This window comes from Ciconia boyciana, chromosome 15 (assembly GCF_034638445.1).
Source record: "Ciconia boyciana chromosome 15, ASM3463844v1, whole genome shotgun sequence".
Classification (NCBI taxonomy): Eukaryota; Metazoa; Chordata; class Aves; order Ciconiiformes; family Ciconiidae; genus Ciconia; species Ciconia boyciana.
In genome coordinates, this window is record NC_132948.1 from 1,779,582 (window position 1) to 1,793,271 (window position 13,690).

General features: G+C 65.4%; 1 protein-coding gene across 1 annotated transcript; it reads right to left on the reverse strand.

The window, feature by feature from the left end:
* Positions 1 to 917: 917 nt before the first annotated feature.
* Positions 918 to 8,772, reverse strand: CABP7 (calcium binding protein 7). Its single transcript, XM_072880156.1, has 5 exons — positions 8,046 to 8,772; positions 4,242 to 4,385; positions 2,766 to 2,878; positions 1,959 to 2,112; positions 918 to 1,834 (listed from the first exon to the last, which is right to left on the reverse strand). Exons 1-5 carry the CDS (start codon positions 8,152 to 8,154, stop codon positions 1,707 to 1,709), a joined length of 648 nt encoding a protein of 215 aa, XP_072736257.1. The 5' UTR covers positions 8,155 to 8,772; the 3' UTR covers positions 918 to 1,706.
* Positions 8,773 to 13,690: the final 4,918 nt, after the last annotated feature.

Genomic DNA, 13,690 nt, shown 5'->3' on the forward strand with positions numbered 1-13,690 from the left:
CGTGTTTTCCCCGTGTGAGCTTCAAACAGGGCTCCAGGGAGATGAAGGCTGGGGTTGCCCCAGCCCCGACGCCCCGGGGATGGTCTCCTCCGGCCCCGTTCCACACGAGGCCACCCCCCGGCACCGCCTGCGGCGGGGGGCAGCAGCCTTGCCCGATACACTCACGGCACCGAGAGCTTCCCGTGTTTTTATTTATTATTTTAATCTATTTGTCATTAAAAATGCATCATCCGGGGGCTCGGGGAGGGCGATCCATTAGGCGGGTGCGGCCCCCCGAGCACGCGCAGACGTGATTGCCACGGTGGTTTGCAGGAGCTCGGCCGTGTTTCCATCAGCAGGACGGCGACACGCAGCGCAGGGGGGATTACACCCGGGGCAGACCCCCCCATGGTGTAAATCAGGAGTAACAGGGGTGCTCCCCTCCCTGCCAGCCTCGGGGCAGGATCCCCAGCCCGGCCCGGGGACGGTGACCCCCCAGAGCCTCCCTGAGCCCCCCCGTGCCCCTCTCCTACAACCGCTCGGTGCTCGCACTGATCCACGGGAAAGGGCAGGACCCACGGCTGGGCCGGGGTAGGGCACACGGGGTGTAACCCCCCGGCACTGGTGGGAGCCACCGGGAAGGAGCCGGGTCCCCTCCAGCCCCAGGTCTGGGGATGCTCCAGCCCCCTGGGGTGCTGGGGGGCCACAGACCCCTGGCCATTGCCCACCTCCCTTGCCGGGAGGACTCAGCCACACACTGACCGCGGCTCAGCAGCACCCATGGGTGCTCTCACAGCCCTACACCCGCCTGGCACCCATCACCCCGGGCCTGTTCCCACCCCTGCCCCATCGCTGCCCCCCCATGTCCCCCCACATCGCCAGGAGCCCCAGCAGCCCAGAGCACTTCAGAAATCCCAGTTTTATTTCAGATCGGAAACAACCAACCAGGAAAAGGAAAAAAAAACAAACCACCAACTAAAAACAACTCCAAAGAATGGGAAACGGGCCCAAATCCGAACCAGTCCAGTGCCCAGGTGGGTGCTACATACAGGCTGGGGGGGCCGGGGGTGTGCAGGGCAGGCTCCCCGGCCTCGGGGTCGCTCCGGCTCTTCCCAGGGGGATCGGCTCAAAGTGCATCAAGCAGGAGGTCAGCGTCGTCCCCCCATCTGGCAGGTGGGGAAACCGAGGCACGGCACGGGGCCCGGGCGGGGGGCGGGTGCGGGGGGTGACATCCAGCCCTTGGCAGCCAAGTCCATGCAAACGCTCCCATCTCAAACTAGAAACCATCTCAGGCGCGTGTATTGCTTAGGGGATGATTTGGTTTTTATCATAAATATAGAGCTATAGACGCTAGTATCGGTGTATCCGACGGGATCCCACGCCCGGGGGGCAATCCGCCCCCGGCGCGGGGAGGGGGCAGCACACGGGGCTCCATGCACGTTACATGCACTTACAGTTTGTTTTTTTTCCTGGCGAGGGAGGGTTTTTTGTGTGTTTTTGTGTCTTTATCGAAGTTTCCATGTTCTGCAAACAGCCATGCGATCGCATCGCCCCGGACAGCAGCGACCCAGTGCGGGTCTTCCCTCCTCGGGTTTGCCCCCGCTCCCGGGGGGGGTGGGTGTGTCTGATTCAAATATGGATATATATATAAATATATATCTCTATACTCCTCGCTATAGGCGTGGCTCCCCGTCGGTGGCCGGAGGCAGGCGCTCGGGGCGGCCCCGCTACTTCATGCCGCTGCGCAGCACCTGGTTGGCGGCGATGAGCATCACGCTGATGATGAAGGCGATGGCGAAGGCGCAGATGAGGCTCTTCCGCACGCAGGTCTGCCGGATCTGCTGGCTGGAGCAGGCTGCGGGGGGGAGAGCCGGGGGGTTACCCCAATGCCCCCCCAGGCACCCCGGGCACCCGGTGCCATCCCCGTGGCGTCGGGGCTGGGGGGGGGTATTTGGCATCCCCGGCCGCCTGGCACTCACTCTCCACGTCGACGGGGCACTCCTCGGCCGTGCCCATGTGGCTCTCCTCCTCCGTCATGATGATGTTCTCGATGTCCTTCATGGAGAGGTGTTCGCAGAAGGTGTCGTACAGCAGCCGCTTCAGCTCGTCCACCGTCAGCTTCTGCATGTCACACTGCGGGGAGCGGGCGGGGAGGGCTCGGGCGGGGGCTGACCCCACGGGGGGACCCCGCCGAGGGGGTTGCGGCGATGCTGTGGGGTCCCCCGGCACCCTCGGGTGCTGCGTTTTGGATGGATCCCCCCATTTTTGGTGGGAAAAGGGCTGGTGTCCTGCTGACCCCTTGCAGAGCGGGGCTGGCAGCTCCCAAGAAGGGCACCCAGTGAGTGCCCAGCCTCACGCCGTCTGCCGCCCCATGCCAAGGCAGGGACAGAAAAGCCTCAGGCTGGTGTATCCTAACCCTGACCCTGAGCCTGACCCCAGCCCTGAGCCTGAGCCTAACCTTTCCACTAACCTTAACCTGGAGCCTGAGCTTGACCCTCACCCTAATCCCAGCCCTGACCTCAATCCTAACCCTGACCCTAACCCGGAGCCCAACTCTGACCCCAACCCTAACCCTTAAACCAACTCTAACCCTGACCTTAACCCAGAGCTCGATCCGGAGCCTAACCTTCACCCTCACCCTAAACCCGACCCCAGCCTTGACCCTAATCCTAACCCTGACCCTAACCTTAACCCCAACCCCAACCTTGACCTGACCCTGACCCTGAACCCGAGCCGTCCTCCGGGGCTCTCGGTGCGGGGGCGCTGGGAGGTGGGGGGGTCCCTACCTTCCAGAAGACGGTGTCGAAGTCTGTGCCGTGGAACTTCTCCGGGATGCCCGAGGTGGACAGCTTGGGCCCCAGTAACGTCACGAACTCCTCGAAGTCCACCTGCCCGTCGCCTGCGGGACACGGAGGCGGCCGTCACCCCCTGCCCGGGCGTGGGGACACGTGCGACACCCCCCCCCCCGCCAGAAGGGTCCCCATGGGGCTGCTGGGGGGGGGCACCCCCTGCCTGGACCTGGGGATGCTCGGAGGTACACCCATGCGCAGCCTGGGGGGCCCCGCTCCAAGCCTCGGTGTTTGTTGGGGGGATCCCACTCCTGGGCTTGGCACTGCTGGGGACACCCTGCTCCGGGGCTGCCTGGGGGGACCCTGCTCCTGGGCACAGCACCTGGGGGGCTCAGGCAGCCCCCAGAGCCCCCCGATCGTGCCCATCCACCCCACAATGGCCAGTATTATGGGATCTCGGACTCTCAGACTTCAGCAGCCAGGGACCCCCAAACTGGCTGGAGACCCCCAGTACCGCCCAGGACCCCATTGCTGGCCAGGGACCCCCGAAACCAGCCAGGGACCCCAACACCAGCTGGGGACGTCCAGCAAAGCTAGGGATCCCCCAACATTGGCCAGGGCGCCCAACACTGGCTGGGGTCCCCAGTGCCAGCTGGCACCCCAGTGCCATCTGGGGCCCCCCAGTGCTGGATGGGGACTCCCAGTGCCATCTGGGGCCCCCCAGTGCTGGATGGGGACCCCCAACACCATCCAGGACCCCGAACACCCAGCTGGAACCCCGATTCCAGCTGGGACCCCGATGCCAACTGGGGACCCCTGTGGTGGCCGTGACCCGGGGGGTGCTGGGACGGGGCGGGGGCAGGGTGCCGCCGGGCTGGCCGTATCCTGCGGCCATGGAGGATGCTGGTGTCGGGGCTGTCAGGCCGGCACTAACGATGAGTAATGAAGGGAGCGGCGGCTTGGCAGCGCTGCCGGAAAGGCTTTTAAATGGGGGAAAAAAAGGAAACCAATAAATTAACGAGCTCTTTAAGGTCCCAGTGAGTGCGGGAGCAACAGGGACAGGGCCGACAGTGGCAGCGAGTGCTGGAGGCGCACGGCCAGCCTGGTCTGCTGGGTGGTGAGGGCATGGCCCGGGGTGCAAGATCCAGCCTGGGGTGCAGGATCCAGCCCAGCAGCCTGGTCCCGGCAGGTTTGCCGAGCCAGAAGAGGTGCCGTTCCCGCCCGCAAGCGCTCCAGGATTGTTAAATCCTCCTAAACGAAGCTGGGGTGGTGATGACGATGGTGATGGTGGATGAGCAGAAGGCTCTGGGCACGAGGCAGAGCCTGGATCAGGCCCTTCCACATCCCACATTCAGGTCTGGCCGCCACCAGCCAGCGGGGCGGAAACGGGGCAAATCGGGTGTTTCACCAAAGGGAGGGTGCTGGGGGTCCTGTCCCCGTCCCCGTCCTCGTCCCAGGGCGCCAGGGTCCTACCGTCCATGTCGAGGCGCTGGATGATGACTTCCAGCTCCACCTCGTTGGGCATGTAGCCCAGGGAGCGCATGGCCGTGCCCAGCTCCTGCTTGGAGATGAAGCCGTTGCCATCCCGGTCGAACACCTTGAAGGCTTCGCGGATCTCTGTGGGGGGAGCGGAGATCAGTCTGGCCACCCCCCCGGCCCCGGCACCCCCAGCCCCAGTCCCCACAGGTCCCCCACGGGCAGCGCTGGTGGCCTCAGATGACCCACCCATCCCTCCGGCCATAGTGGGGTCCCCCTTACAGAGGGGAAACTGAGGCACGGCAGGAGGGCCTGCCACCCCTGCAGGGACCAGAGACCCCCCCCAAGCAACACTCTGTGTGCGTGTGCGTGCGTGCGTGTGTGTGCCCTGGTGGGGGGTGTTACGGGCTGGGCTGTGATGGGGGCAGGGGTGTGTGACGGTGCGAGTGGGTGGTGGGTGTGTGCTGGGGTCTGGGTGTCGGGGGGTGGTTGTGCGAGGGGGGGTACCAGGAGGGGTGTGAGAGGCAGCACGGGCACCTGTGCGCACACACGCACACACGCACACAGTGTCTCCAGCAGCTTGTGCCCCCACAGCCGCCCCGAGAAGGGTCTGACCTCCCAAGGGGACACCAACGCGTCCCAAGGTCTTTGCTCCAACTCCGGCCGCCCTCTCACAGCACCCACCCTGCCCTTGCCACCGCCCGGCCCTCCACAGCCAAAAACCCAGCATCCTGCCCCAAAAAATGCCCCCCGGGATGTGCTCAAGCTTCGGGTACCTGCTGGGGGAGGACTGCGGGTGGGGAGACCCCCACGGTGCTGCAGCACCCAGCTGGGAGCATCCCTGCGCCCCGGGTACTGCCATGGGGAGGGTGCTGGGTGCCGGGTGTGCCAGCACCTACGTTCTCCCTGGGGACATTGCACCCATCACCGGGTTACAGGGCGAGTGCCGGAGCCGTGCCGCGCTTCAGCCAAAAAAAATACCTACTCTCATGGGGGTCGCTTTGGCGTTCGGCCCTCTCCTGTGCAGAGGAAGATGGGATGGAGGCAGGGAGAAAGTGGGAGGATTTGGAGTTTCTGTCTCAAAATGAGCCCCGGGGAACGGGGGAAGATCCCAGTGGGGTGGCAGGGAGAGGCTGTGCCGAGCTCAGAGGGCAGTGGGGAAACTGAGGCACGGCACTTGCCATGCCACATGGCTATCACCCACCCAAAAGCCTTGTGGTGCCCATCGGCTCCATCCCGCCTCCTGCTGCGCTTGGGGCTTTATGCCTTTTTGGGGGAGTTTCTGCCCTTCTGATGCCCCCCGACACGCGGAGCTTGAACCAGGCTGATGGGAAAGAAGGGACCAGGCGAGTTCATATCGGGAACACCGGGAAGCCGGGCCAGGATGTCGGTGCCCTCTTCCTTCACCAGGTGGCAAAGCTGCCAGCACCGGGCAGCAGAAACGTGCAGGTCTTTGCCAGCTGCCGGAGGGGTTCGTGTTGGAGGAGCCCGGCAGGAGAAACAGGGGCTGAGAACTTTGTTTTGGGGGGGGGGGAACCCACGTAGGGTTGTGCTATCGATCCGCAGCACTTGGGGACGTCCCTGCCTGGATGATGGCCCATCGGTGATGTCTTCTGAGGCTTTACGGGGGAGTTTTGGGAGTTTTTGGCCTGCCAGCCTGATGGGTAAAGCGTCTCCATGGCCAGCATCCCTGCCCGGGCAGGGCGATGCTCCTGGTTCCCCCTGCGCTTGCAGGGAGCCCCGCTCCCGTCCAGGCACCCTCAGAATTCGTCCTTCGAGGATGCTCATCCCAGACCGCACGAAGGTGGTTCCCTGTCACCCAGCTCAGGGTGTTGGGGGAAAAGCAAGGACAAGCCCCAGCAGCGGCCGAGGTGGGGTCCCTTTGGGGGTGTCCCCCCCCCCAGCTGGGGCACCCTGACTCTTCCTAGCCGAGCAGCACCCTGCCCCAGTTTGCACCCTGCATCTTCTCAGCCCCAACGCAGAGCCCCGAGGGGCGGCTGTGGGACCAGGAGGGTGCCTGGGTGTCACAAACGTCCCCCCAAACCGGGGGGTGACGGGGGGGAGGTGGGAGCAGGTGGCAGCACGGCCCCCCCGCAGCGGCGCGGGTGTCTGGTGCCTCGCGGGGTCACCTTGGGGCTTCCGCCGCTGCCATCGATCCCCACGGCCACGCGGCGCAGCGGGCGTGCGGCCGCAGGTGGGGTGCTGGAGGGGAGCCCTGGGCTGGGAGCACCCCGGGGCCCGTCGGCACCCGTCGGTGCTGCGCGAGGCTGGGCGCATCGCCGCAACACCCTGACGCACGTGCACGCACGCGGTGAGCGTGCACACACACACTGCAGCGAGGCTGTGCACACGCACATCGATGCACAGGCACACGCTGCAGCGAGGCTGTGCGCACACGCGCCTTGCACCGATCCTGTACCTGCGCGTGCACACACACACACACACACACGCTCCTTGCAGCGCTGCTGTACTTGTGCGTGCACACACGCAGACGCACGCAGAGCCACGGCGCAGTGATGTACTTGTGCATGCACACACACCCCTTGCAGTGAAGCTGTACTTGTGCATGCACACACACACGCTCTCTCTGCAGCAGGGCTGTGCACATGAACCCGTCCTGCTCTGACGCTGTACGTGTGTGCACACACCCTGCAGCGAGGCTGTACGTGTGCGCACACACCCGCTGCAGCGAGGCCGCCCGTGTGTACACGCGCACGCACACACACGCGCTCACACAGACACCCTGCAGTGAGGCTGCGCGTGTGCATAAAAATGCGTGAGCACACACGCAGGACGTGCAGCGGGGCCGTACGAAGGTGTGGGTGTACACGCTCGTGCACGCACGCACACACAACCCCTGCAGTGAGGCTGTAAGTGGGCACGTAAGCGCACACGCACACAACCTGCAGAGCTGTGGGCACACGCACGCCCTCGCACACCCGGCCTGCGCCCGGCTCCCTGCCTGCTCGGGGCTCCCGGCCAGGCTTTGGGGCAGGAGCCCCTCACCCCCCCGCGGCCTCGGGGCTCCGTGCCTCAGTTTCCCCACGGGGACCCCCCAGGGGCTCCAGGCCTGGTGCCGAGCCCCCTCCATCCGCCCCCGGAGGCGCGGCGGGGCCCAGCATGGGGCCGCCCCGTGCCTCAGTTTACCCGGCGGTGCCAGTGCCGGGGCAGCGGTGGGGGCCGGGGGCTGCAGCCCCTTTCCCCCCGCGCCCAGCGGAGCGGGGCTCCCCGGGGACCCCCCGAGCCGGGCCGGCCTGGGGGTACCGGCAGCGCCCGTCCCGCCGCCCCGGCAAACTTTTGGGGTGGAAAAAACCATTCTGGCGATAGCGAGCTGAGACCGGCCCCGCTCATCGCACGGGTGGGCAGAGCCCCGGCGGCCGCTCCTCCCGGCCGGAGCCCGATGGCACCGGGGCTGCGTGGGGCTGCCGTGACCCGGGTGGGGTGACACGGGTGACAGCCGCCCCCGGGGCCCCCCGCGCCGCCAGCCTCTGTCATAATATGACAACGGGGAGGGTGGCCCCGCCACGCCGGGGGGGGGTCCGGCCCCGCGCCGCCACCGCCGGTCCCTGCTGTGTCATATTGTCACAACGGCCACAGCGGGGCCGGGACCCCCCCCACGTCCCCACCCCCCCCGCTGCCCGGCTCTCTCCCACGCTCTCCTTCCTCCCCTCCTCCTCCTCCTCCTCCTCTTCCCCAGCCAGCCAGCCCTCCGCATCCCGCTCGCCCCCCCCAGGGCGCCGGGGGGGCCGCGCACCCCCAGCCCCGCAGCCCCGGGCGCACCCCCGGCCGCCGCCCGCTCACCCTCCAGCTCGTCCTCGGGGATCTCCACGGGGTGCTGCTCGGCGAGGATGTTGGGGATGGTGTAGATGCCCCGGTACATCAAAGCCGCCGTCACCGGGTGGAAAGGCATCTTCGGGGCTTCCAGAGAGCCAAAGTTTAGACCCAAATCTCCTCGGGGGGGGGGCCCCAGCCGGTACCGGGGTACGCTGAAAACAAGTTACCGGTGCCCGCCGCCCCCCGCCCGGCACCCACCGGCCAGGGGGGCCAGGGCGGGCGGGCGCTCCCGGTCCTCCGGGGCCGGCGGCGGGACGGGGCTGGCGGCGGAGCCCCTCACCGGGGAGTCAGGGCGCCGGGGGGGTCCGCGCCGGAGGAGGCTGGGGGCGGCCCGGTTCCCCCGCGCACATGCCCGCCCGAAGTGGCAACGGGAGGCGAAAGCATCCAGGCACCGGCTAAATCCCGGCGGCGGCGGCGGCGGCGGGGGGGACGGGGCTGGCCATGCCGCTCCGGGGCCCCCCCTCCGCCAGCCCCGGGCCGCTCACAGCCCCCGGGGGGCCGCTGCCGCCGGGCCACGCTCCCCGGCGGGGCCCGGCATGGCGGGGCCGAGGCCGAGGGCGGCCTCTTCTTCTTCCTCCTCCCTCCTCCTCCTCTTCTTCCTCCCCGCCAAGTGTCCCGGGCAGGGCCGGGGCTCGGCTCCCGCCGCTGGCTCAGCCCCCGGCGCCGCGCACACGCTCCCCCCCCGCCGCCGCCGCCGGCAGACGGAGCATCCTCGGCCGCGGCCCCGGGAAGCGGCGGCGGAATCCGGGGAGAAGCGGCGGGGCCGGGCGGGTTTTGAATGGTCCCGCCTGGCAAATGGGGCTGGGGGGGGGGGGCGGGGGTGGTGCCTCCCCGGGGGGGCGGAGGGGGGGGAGTTGCGACAGAGAGGGTGTCACAGCCACCCGTGAGCGTCCCGGGCCGGATCCTGCCCCGGCGCTGCCGGAGGGGCTGGGGCAGCCGGCCGGGGTGGGTGCTCGGTGGGTGCCGGGCGGCGGCGAACAGCAGCCCCGGTGCCAGCGCCAGAGGCGGTGGGTCCCTGTGGCACCCCGCGCCCGGGCAGTTGTCACCCCAGGGTCCCCACACGCAGCACCCCGCGCCCGGGCAGTCGTCACCCCAGGGTCCCCACACGCAGCACCCCGCGCCCGGGCAGTCGTCACCCCGAGGTCCCCGCACGTGGCACCCCAGGCCGCCATCACCCCAAAGCCCCTGCACGCAGCCCCCTGGACCAGGGCAGCCAGCACCCCGAGGTCCCCGCACATGGCACCCTGTTCTGGGGCAGTCGCCATCCCAGGGTCCCTGCGCGCAGCAGCCCGGGCTGGCGTCACCCCGAGGTCCCTGCGCGTGGCCCCCCGTGCCCGGGCAGTCGCCATCCCGGGGTCCCCACACTTGGCGCCCCAGGCTGCCATCACCCTGAGGGCCCCACAGGCAGCACCCCAGGCCATCGCCACCCCAAAGTCCCTGCACACAGCACCCTGGGCCAGGGCAGTCGTCACCCCGAGGTCCCCAGGGTGCTGCAGGGTGGCAGGGACACCACGGCCGGACCTCCTGCTCCCGCACCAGGGTAAAAACGGGCCGTGGAAGAGGAGCAAAGCCGGGCCAGGGGCGAAGCCTTCCGTCCCCACCCCCATTTCCAGTGCCCCCCCCGCTTCCCCAAGCCCTGATCACATTTTTTGCCTTATTTCTCACTTTGTCATTGATTAACCACAGTTGGGCTCACGTGCCGGGGTGGCTCTCCGCCATGCCACGTCCCCACGGCATCCATGTCCCCGTGGCATCCATCCGTGCCCTGGTACCCGGGCAGGGATGCTGCCCAGGATCTGGGATCGCTCTCCTCCCAAGTCCCACCGTCCGCCTTGTCTGGCTTGTCTCCCTGGGTGGGGGTGGCCCCAGCAGACCCCGGCCCACTGGGAGACGGGGGTCACGGTGTCCCCCGTGCCTTGGTGGCGCCTCTCTGATGGGCACGGTGGCATGGGGAGGCAGCTTCCCGCTGGAGGCTGCCTTTGGAGGTGCTGTGGTGGGAGGGAAGGGGTTGGGGGCAAGAGGGAAAATGTCCCCAGAGCCGTAACGGGGTGGGAAAGAAAAAGGGGGACGGTCGGCACCTCTCAGGTGCTCATCTGAATCCCAAAGATGCTCAAGAGTGACGGGGAAACCGAGGCACAGCTGGACAGGCTCCAGATGTGCTTCTCATGTTGGGACTGTCACATGAACCCCCAAAATTTCGGCATGGGGTTCCTGCTGCTCCAACCTTGTCATTAAAATCCCCCTGGCATCCTGCAGCCACTCCGGCCACGTGCTCAGCCTCAGCCGCTGCCCCATTCAATTCAACGCTGCCGGGAATTTTCAGGCAGCTCCAGCCTGCTCCTCCGCTGAATCTTCCATCTCCGGCGGGAGCATCGGCCGGGACGCCATGCCAGGGCCCCCCAAAACCCATCGCCCTTCCCCAGCCGCCTCCTGGCAGCGCTGCCTGTGCAGCCACCGGTTGGTTTTAGCCAGCTGGGGTCTCCTTTAAGCTATTTTTTAGCTGGGAGAAATTTCTTTCTCCGGCAGCTGAAAACCACCACGGCCACGCTCCCGAGCTGGGGAATTTCAGGGCTGATCAAATCCCCGCTGCTCCGGGGTCTTGGCTCCCAGGGCAGGATCCTTCCTCCCGGGATGTCACGGCTCAGGGGTGGCTTTTTCCAGCTCTGATAAAACTTCATCCTTCACCGGAGCTCGGGACAGTGTTGGGGCAGGTGGACCTGCACCCCACGGGGAGTCTCCAGTGTCTAATACTGCGGCTGAGCTCACAGCACGGCCCTGAGGGGGAGGATGCTGGTAATAATGCTGGATTTTTATGTCCAGCTGGATGCTGGGCTTTTGCAGAGAAAGAAGCCCAAAAAGGCAAAGCAGCCTAATTAAAAAATCTCCTTTTTTCTTAGCGGATCAATTTGCTCCTCAACATTAACGAAGACACCCTCCCAATTAATTCTCCGTTTGCCCACTGGAGGCCCCGGAGTGGAAACTCATGAATTTCTCACCACCCAAACCCCAGCGGGAATAATACCGCACATTTCTGGGCTTTTCCCCACCAATCCCCCCAGGAGATCTCCACGCTTGGCAGCAATGGGGACCTGTCGGAGCAGCCTTCCCCGCGGATGGGGGAGGCAGCCGGTCCGCCCCGGCTCCTGCTGCTTCATCCCTGGGGATGGCGGGCGTGAGCACGAAGCGGCACGGGGGGGAAAATGAGAATTAAACAATGGCTTAATTGCATTTGAAGTCTTGATTGGTTTTTTGCTCATTAGGGATCGTCAGCGGAGCGGTCTCGGCGTTTCCCCCGAGCCTGGCTGGAGACCCCATCCTGCTCAGCCGCACCACCCTCTTCCTCATGGGATGAAGGCTGGGACCTTCCCCCAGTACCAACTGCGCCATCACCCACCACTCTGCCCCCCAGCCCCTTTGCTTCAACGTCCTCACTTATTTTGGGGTGAAAAGCTCTGAATTGGTTTCCTCAGACCTCGGTCCAGCACCGCACACTGAGATGATGGGGTGGAGGCAGTGGCGACCCCAAATCCCAGGGATTTCAGCTTAAAATCCCAGCCACAGCGGGGTGATTTACACGTTTCCTGCACCACTGGGACGTTGCAAATGTTCCTCTTCATAATTCCTCCGTTAGTTTATTAGTGGTTCCTCTTCACAGTTCTCCCTTTCTCTTAGCAGGGGCTGGGGGCAGCCTTGCCAGCAGGTCTCCTCCCCTCTCCCCCCCAAGCCTTCATCCCTCCCGTGACGGCAGCACCTTCCTGACACTCTCGGGTGGGACCCTAATTAGCTGATCCTGCTAACGAGAAGGGAGAAGCGCGATCCCGGCCTGGCATTTTCCGTCTTATTTGCAGCTTTGCGAGGATCTTGCTCTCAAGAGCGCTTGCTCCCAGGTTCACATCCCGACATCAACGTCTTTCTTTCTCTCAGGAAGACTGGGGGGAAAAAATTAAAAGGGATAAAGCCATGCTGGCACAGAGATGGTGCAGATTTATCTTTAATTTAATCTTCTCCTCCTCATTTATTACCGATCCTGCTTTCTCAGCCTCCCCTGGCAGGGCTGAGATGCCCTTCTCGCTCCCCGCCGTCCCCCTGCCCAGCAGAGACTCCTGAGCTGGATTCTCTCCCTGCCCTGAGCGTATCCTGCCAGCTCCATTTATCTGGGTGTTCGCAAGTCCGGTCTCTGCGACGGAAATTCCCAATTGTCCTTGCAGAGGAGAGGGGGAACCTGCCAGGGGTGAGGAGGGGGATGGATGAGGAGGAGGATGGGGATGAGGATGGGGATGAGGATGGGATGGGGATAGGGTTGGAGATGGGATGGGATGGGGATGAGGATGGGATGGGATGGGGATCCCTCACAGGGGTGGGGATGGGATGGGATAGGGACAGGGTTGGAGATGGGATGAAGATGGGGTTGGAGATGGGATGGGATAGGATGGAGATGGGGTTGGAGATAGGATGGGGATGGGATGGGGATGGGATGGGGATGGAGATGGGGATGGGATGGGATAGGGATGGGATGGGGATGGGGATGGGGATGGGATGGGGATGGGATGGGGATGGGGATGGGGATGGGGATGGGATGGGGATGGGGATGGGGATGGGGATGGGATGGGGATGGGATGGGGATGGGATGGGGATGGGGATGGGGATGGAGATGGGGATGGGGATGGGATGGGGATGGGATGGGATAGGGATGGGATGGGGATGGGGATGGGGATGGGATGGGGATGGGATGGGGATGGGGATGGGGATGGGATGGGATGGGGATGGGATGGGGATGGGATGGGGATGGAGATGGGGATGGGGATGGGATGGGGATGGGATGGGGATGGGATGGGGATGGAGATGGGGATGGGGATGGGATGGGGATGGGATGGGGATGGGATGGGGATGGAGATGGGGATGGAATGGGGATGGGGATGGAATGGGGATGGGGATGGGGATGGAGATGGGGATGGGGATGGGATGGGGATGGGATGGGGATGGAGATGGGGATGGAATGGGGATGGGGATGGGATGGGGATGGGATGGGGATGGGAAAGCTCACAGAGATGGAGAAACCTGGCAGAGATGGAGATGGGATCCCCCAGGACAACCCCACGGATAACTGACCCCAGGACAGAGTCAGGATGCTTCTGGGGGCAGTGTCCTTCGGGATATAACGCCGCTCTCACGCTGCGCGCAGGAAGGGGACGTGAGCAGCCCAGGGTGGCCGTTGTGTCATTTTAAAGTCACCTGCTGGCACCAAGCCCTCGGAGGCGCCGGAGGCATCAATCTCCCAGGGCCGTTGCTGTCAGCTGGGTATTTAGTGAAATGTTTCTTAAATGAATGCTTGATGGAAGAAGAGGGATGGCTGCAACGTACCGAGCCGCAAGGTTATCCCTGCTGCCACGCCGGCTGCCAGCTCCCAGCGCCCGCTATTAAACCTGCGGAGGGCGGCTGCGATAAGCTGTCGGGGAGGTTTCAGGAGCCGCTACCCGGCATGGCCGTGGCCATTCCCGCGCTGGGATGTATTTCGGAACAAATCACACACGTGATGGCGGAAACGCCGGGCAAAGCTCCAGGCAGCTGGTGCAGGTGGGGAGGGAAGGGAGAAGGGGAAAGGCTTTGAGAGC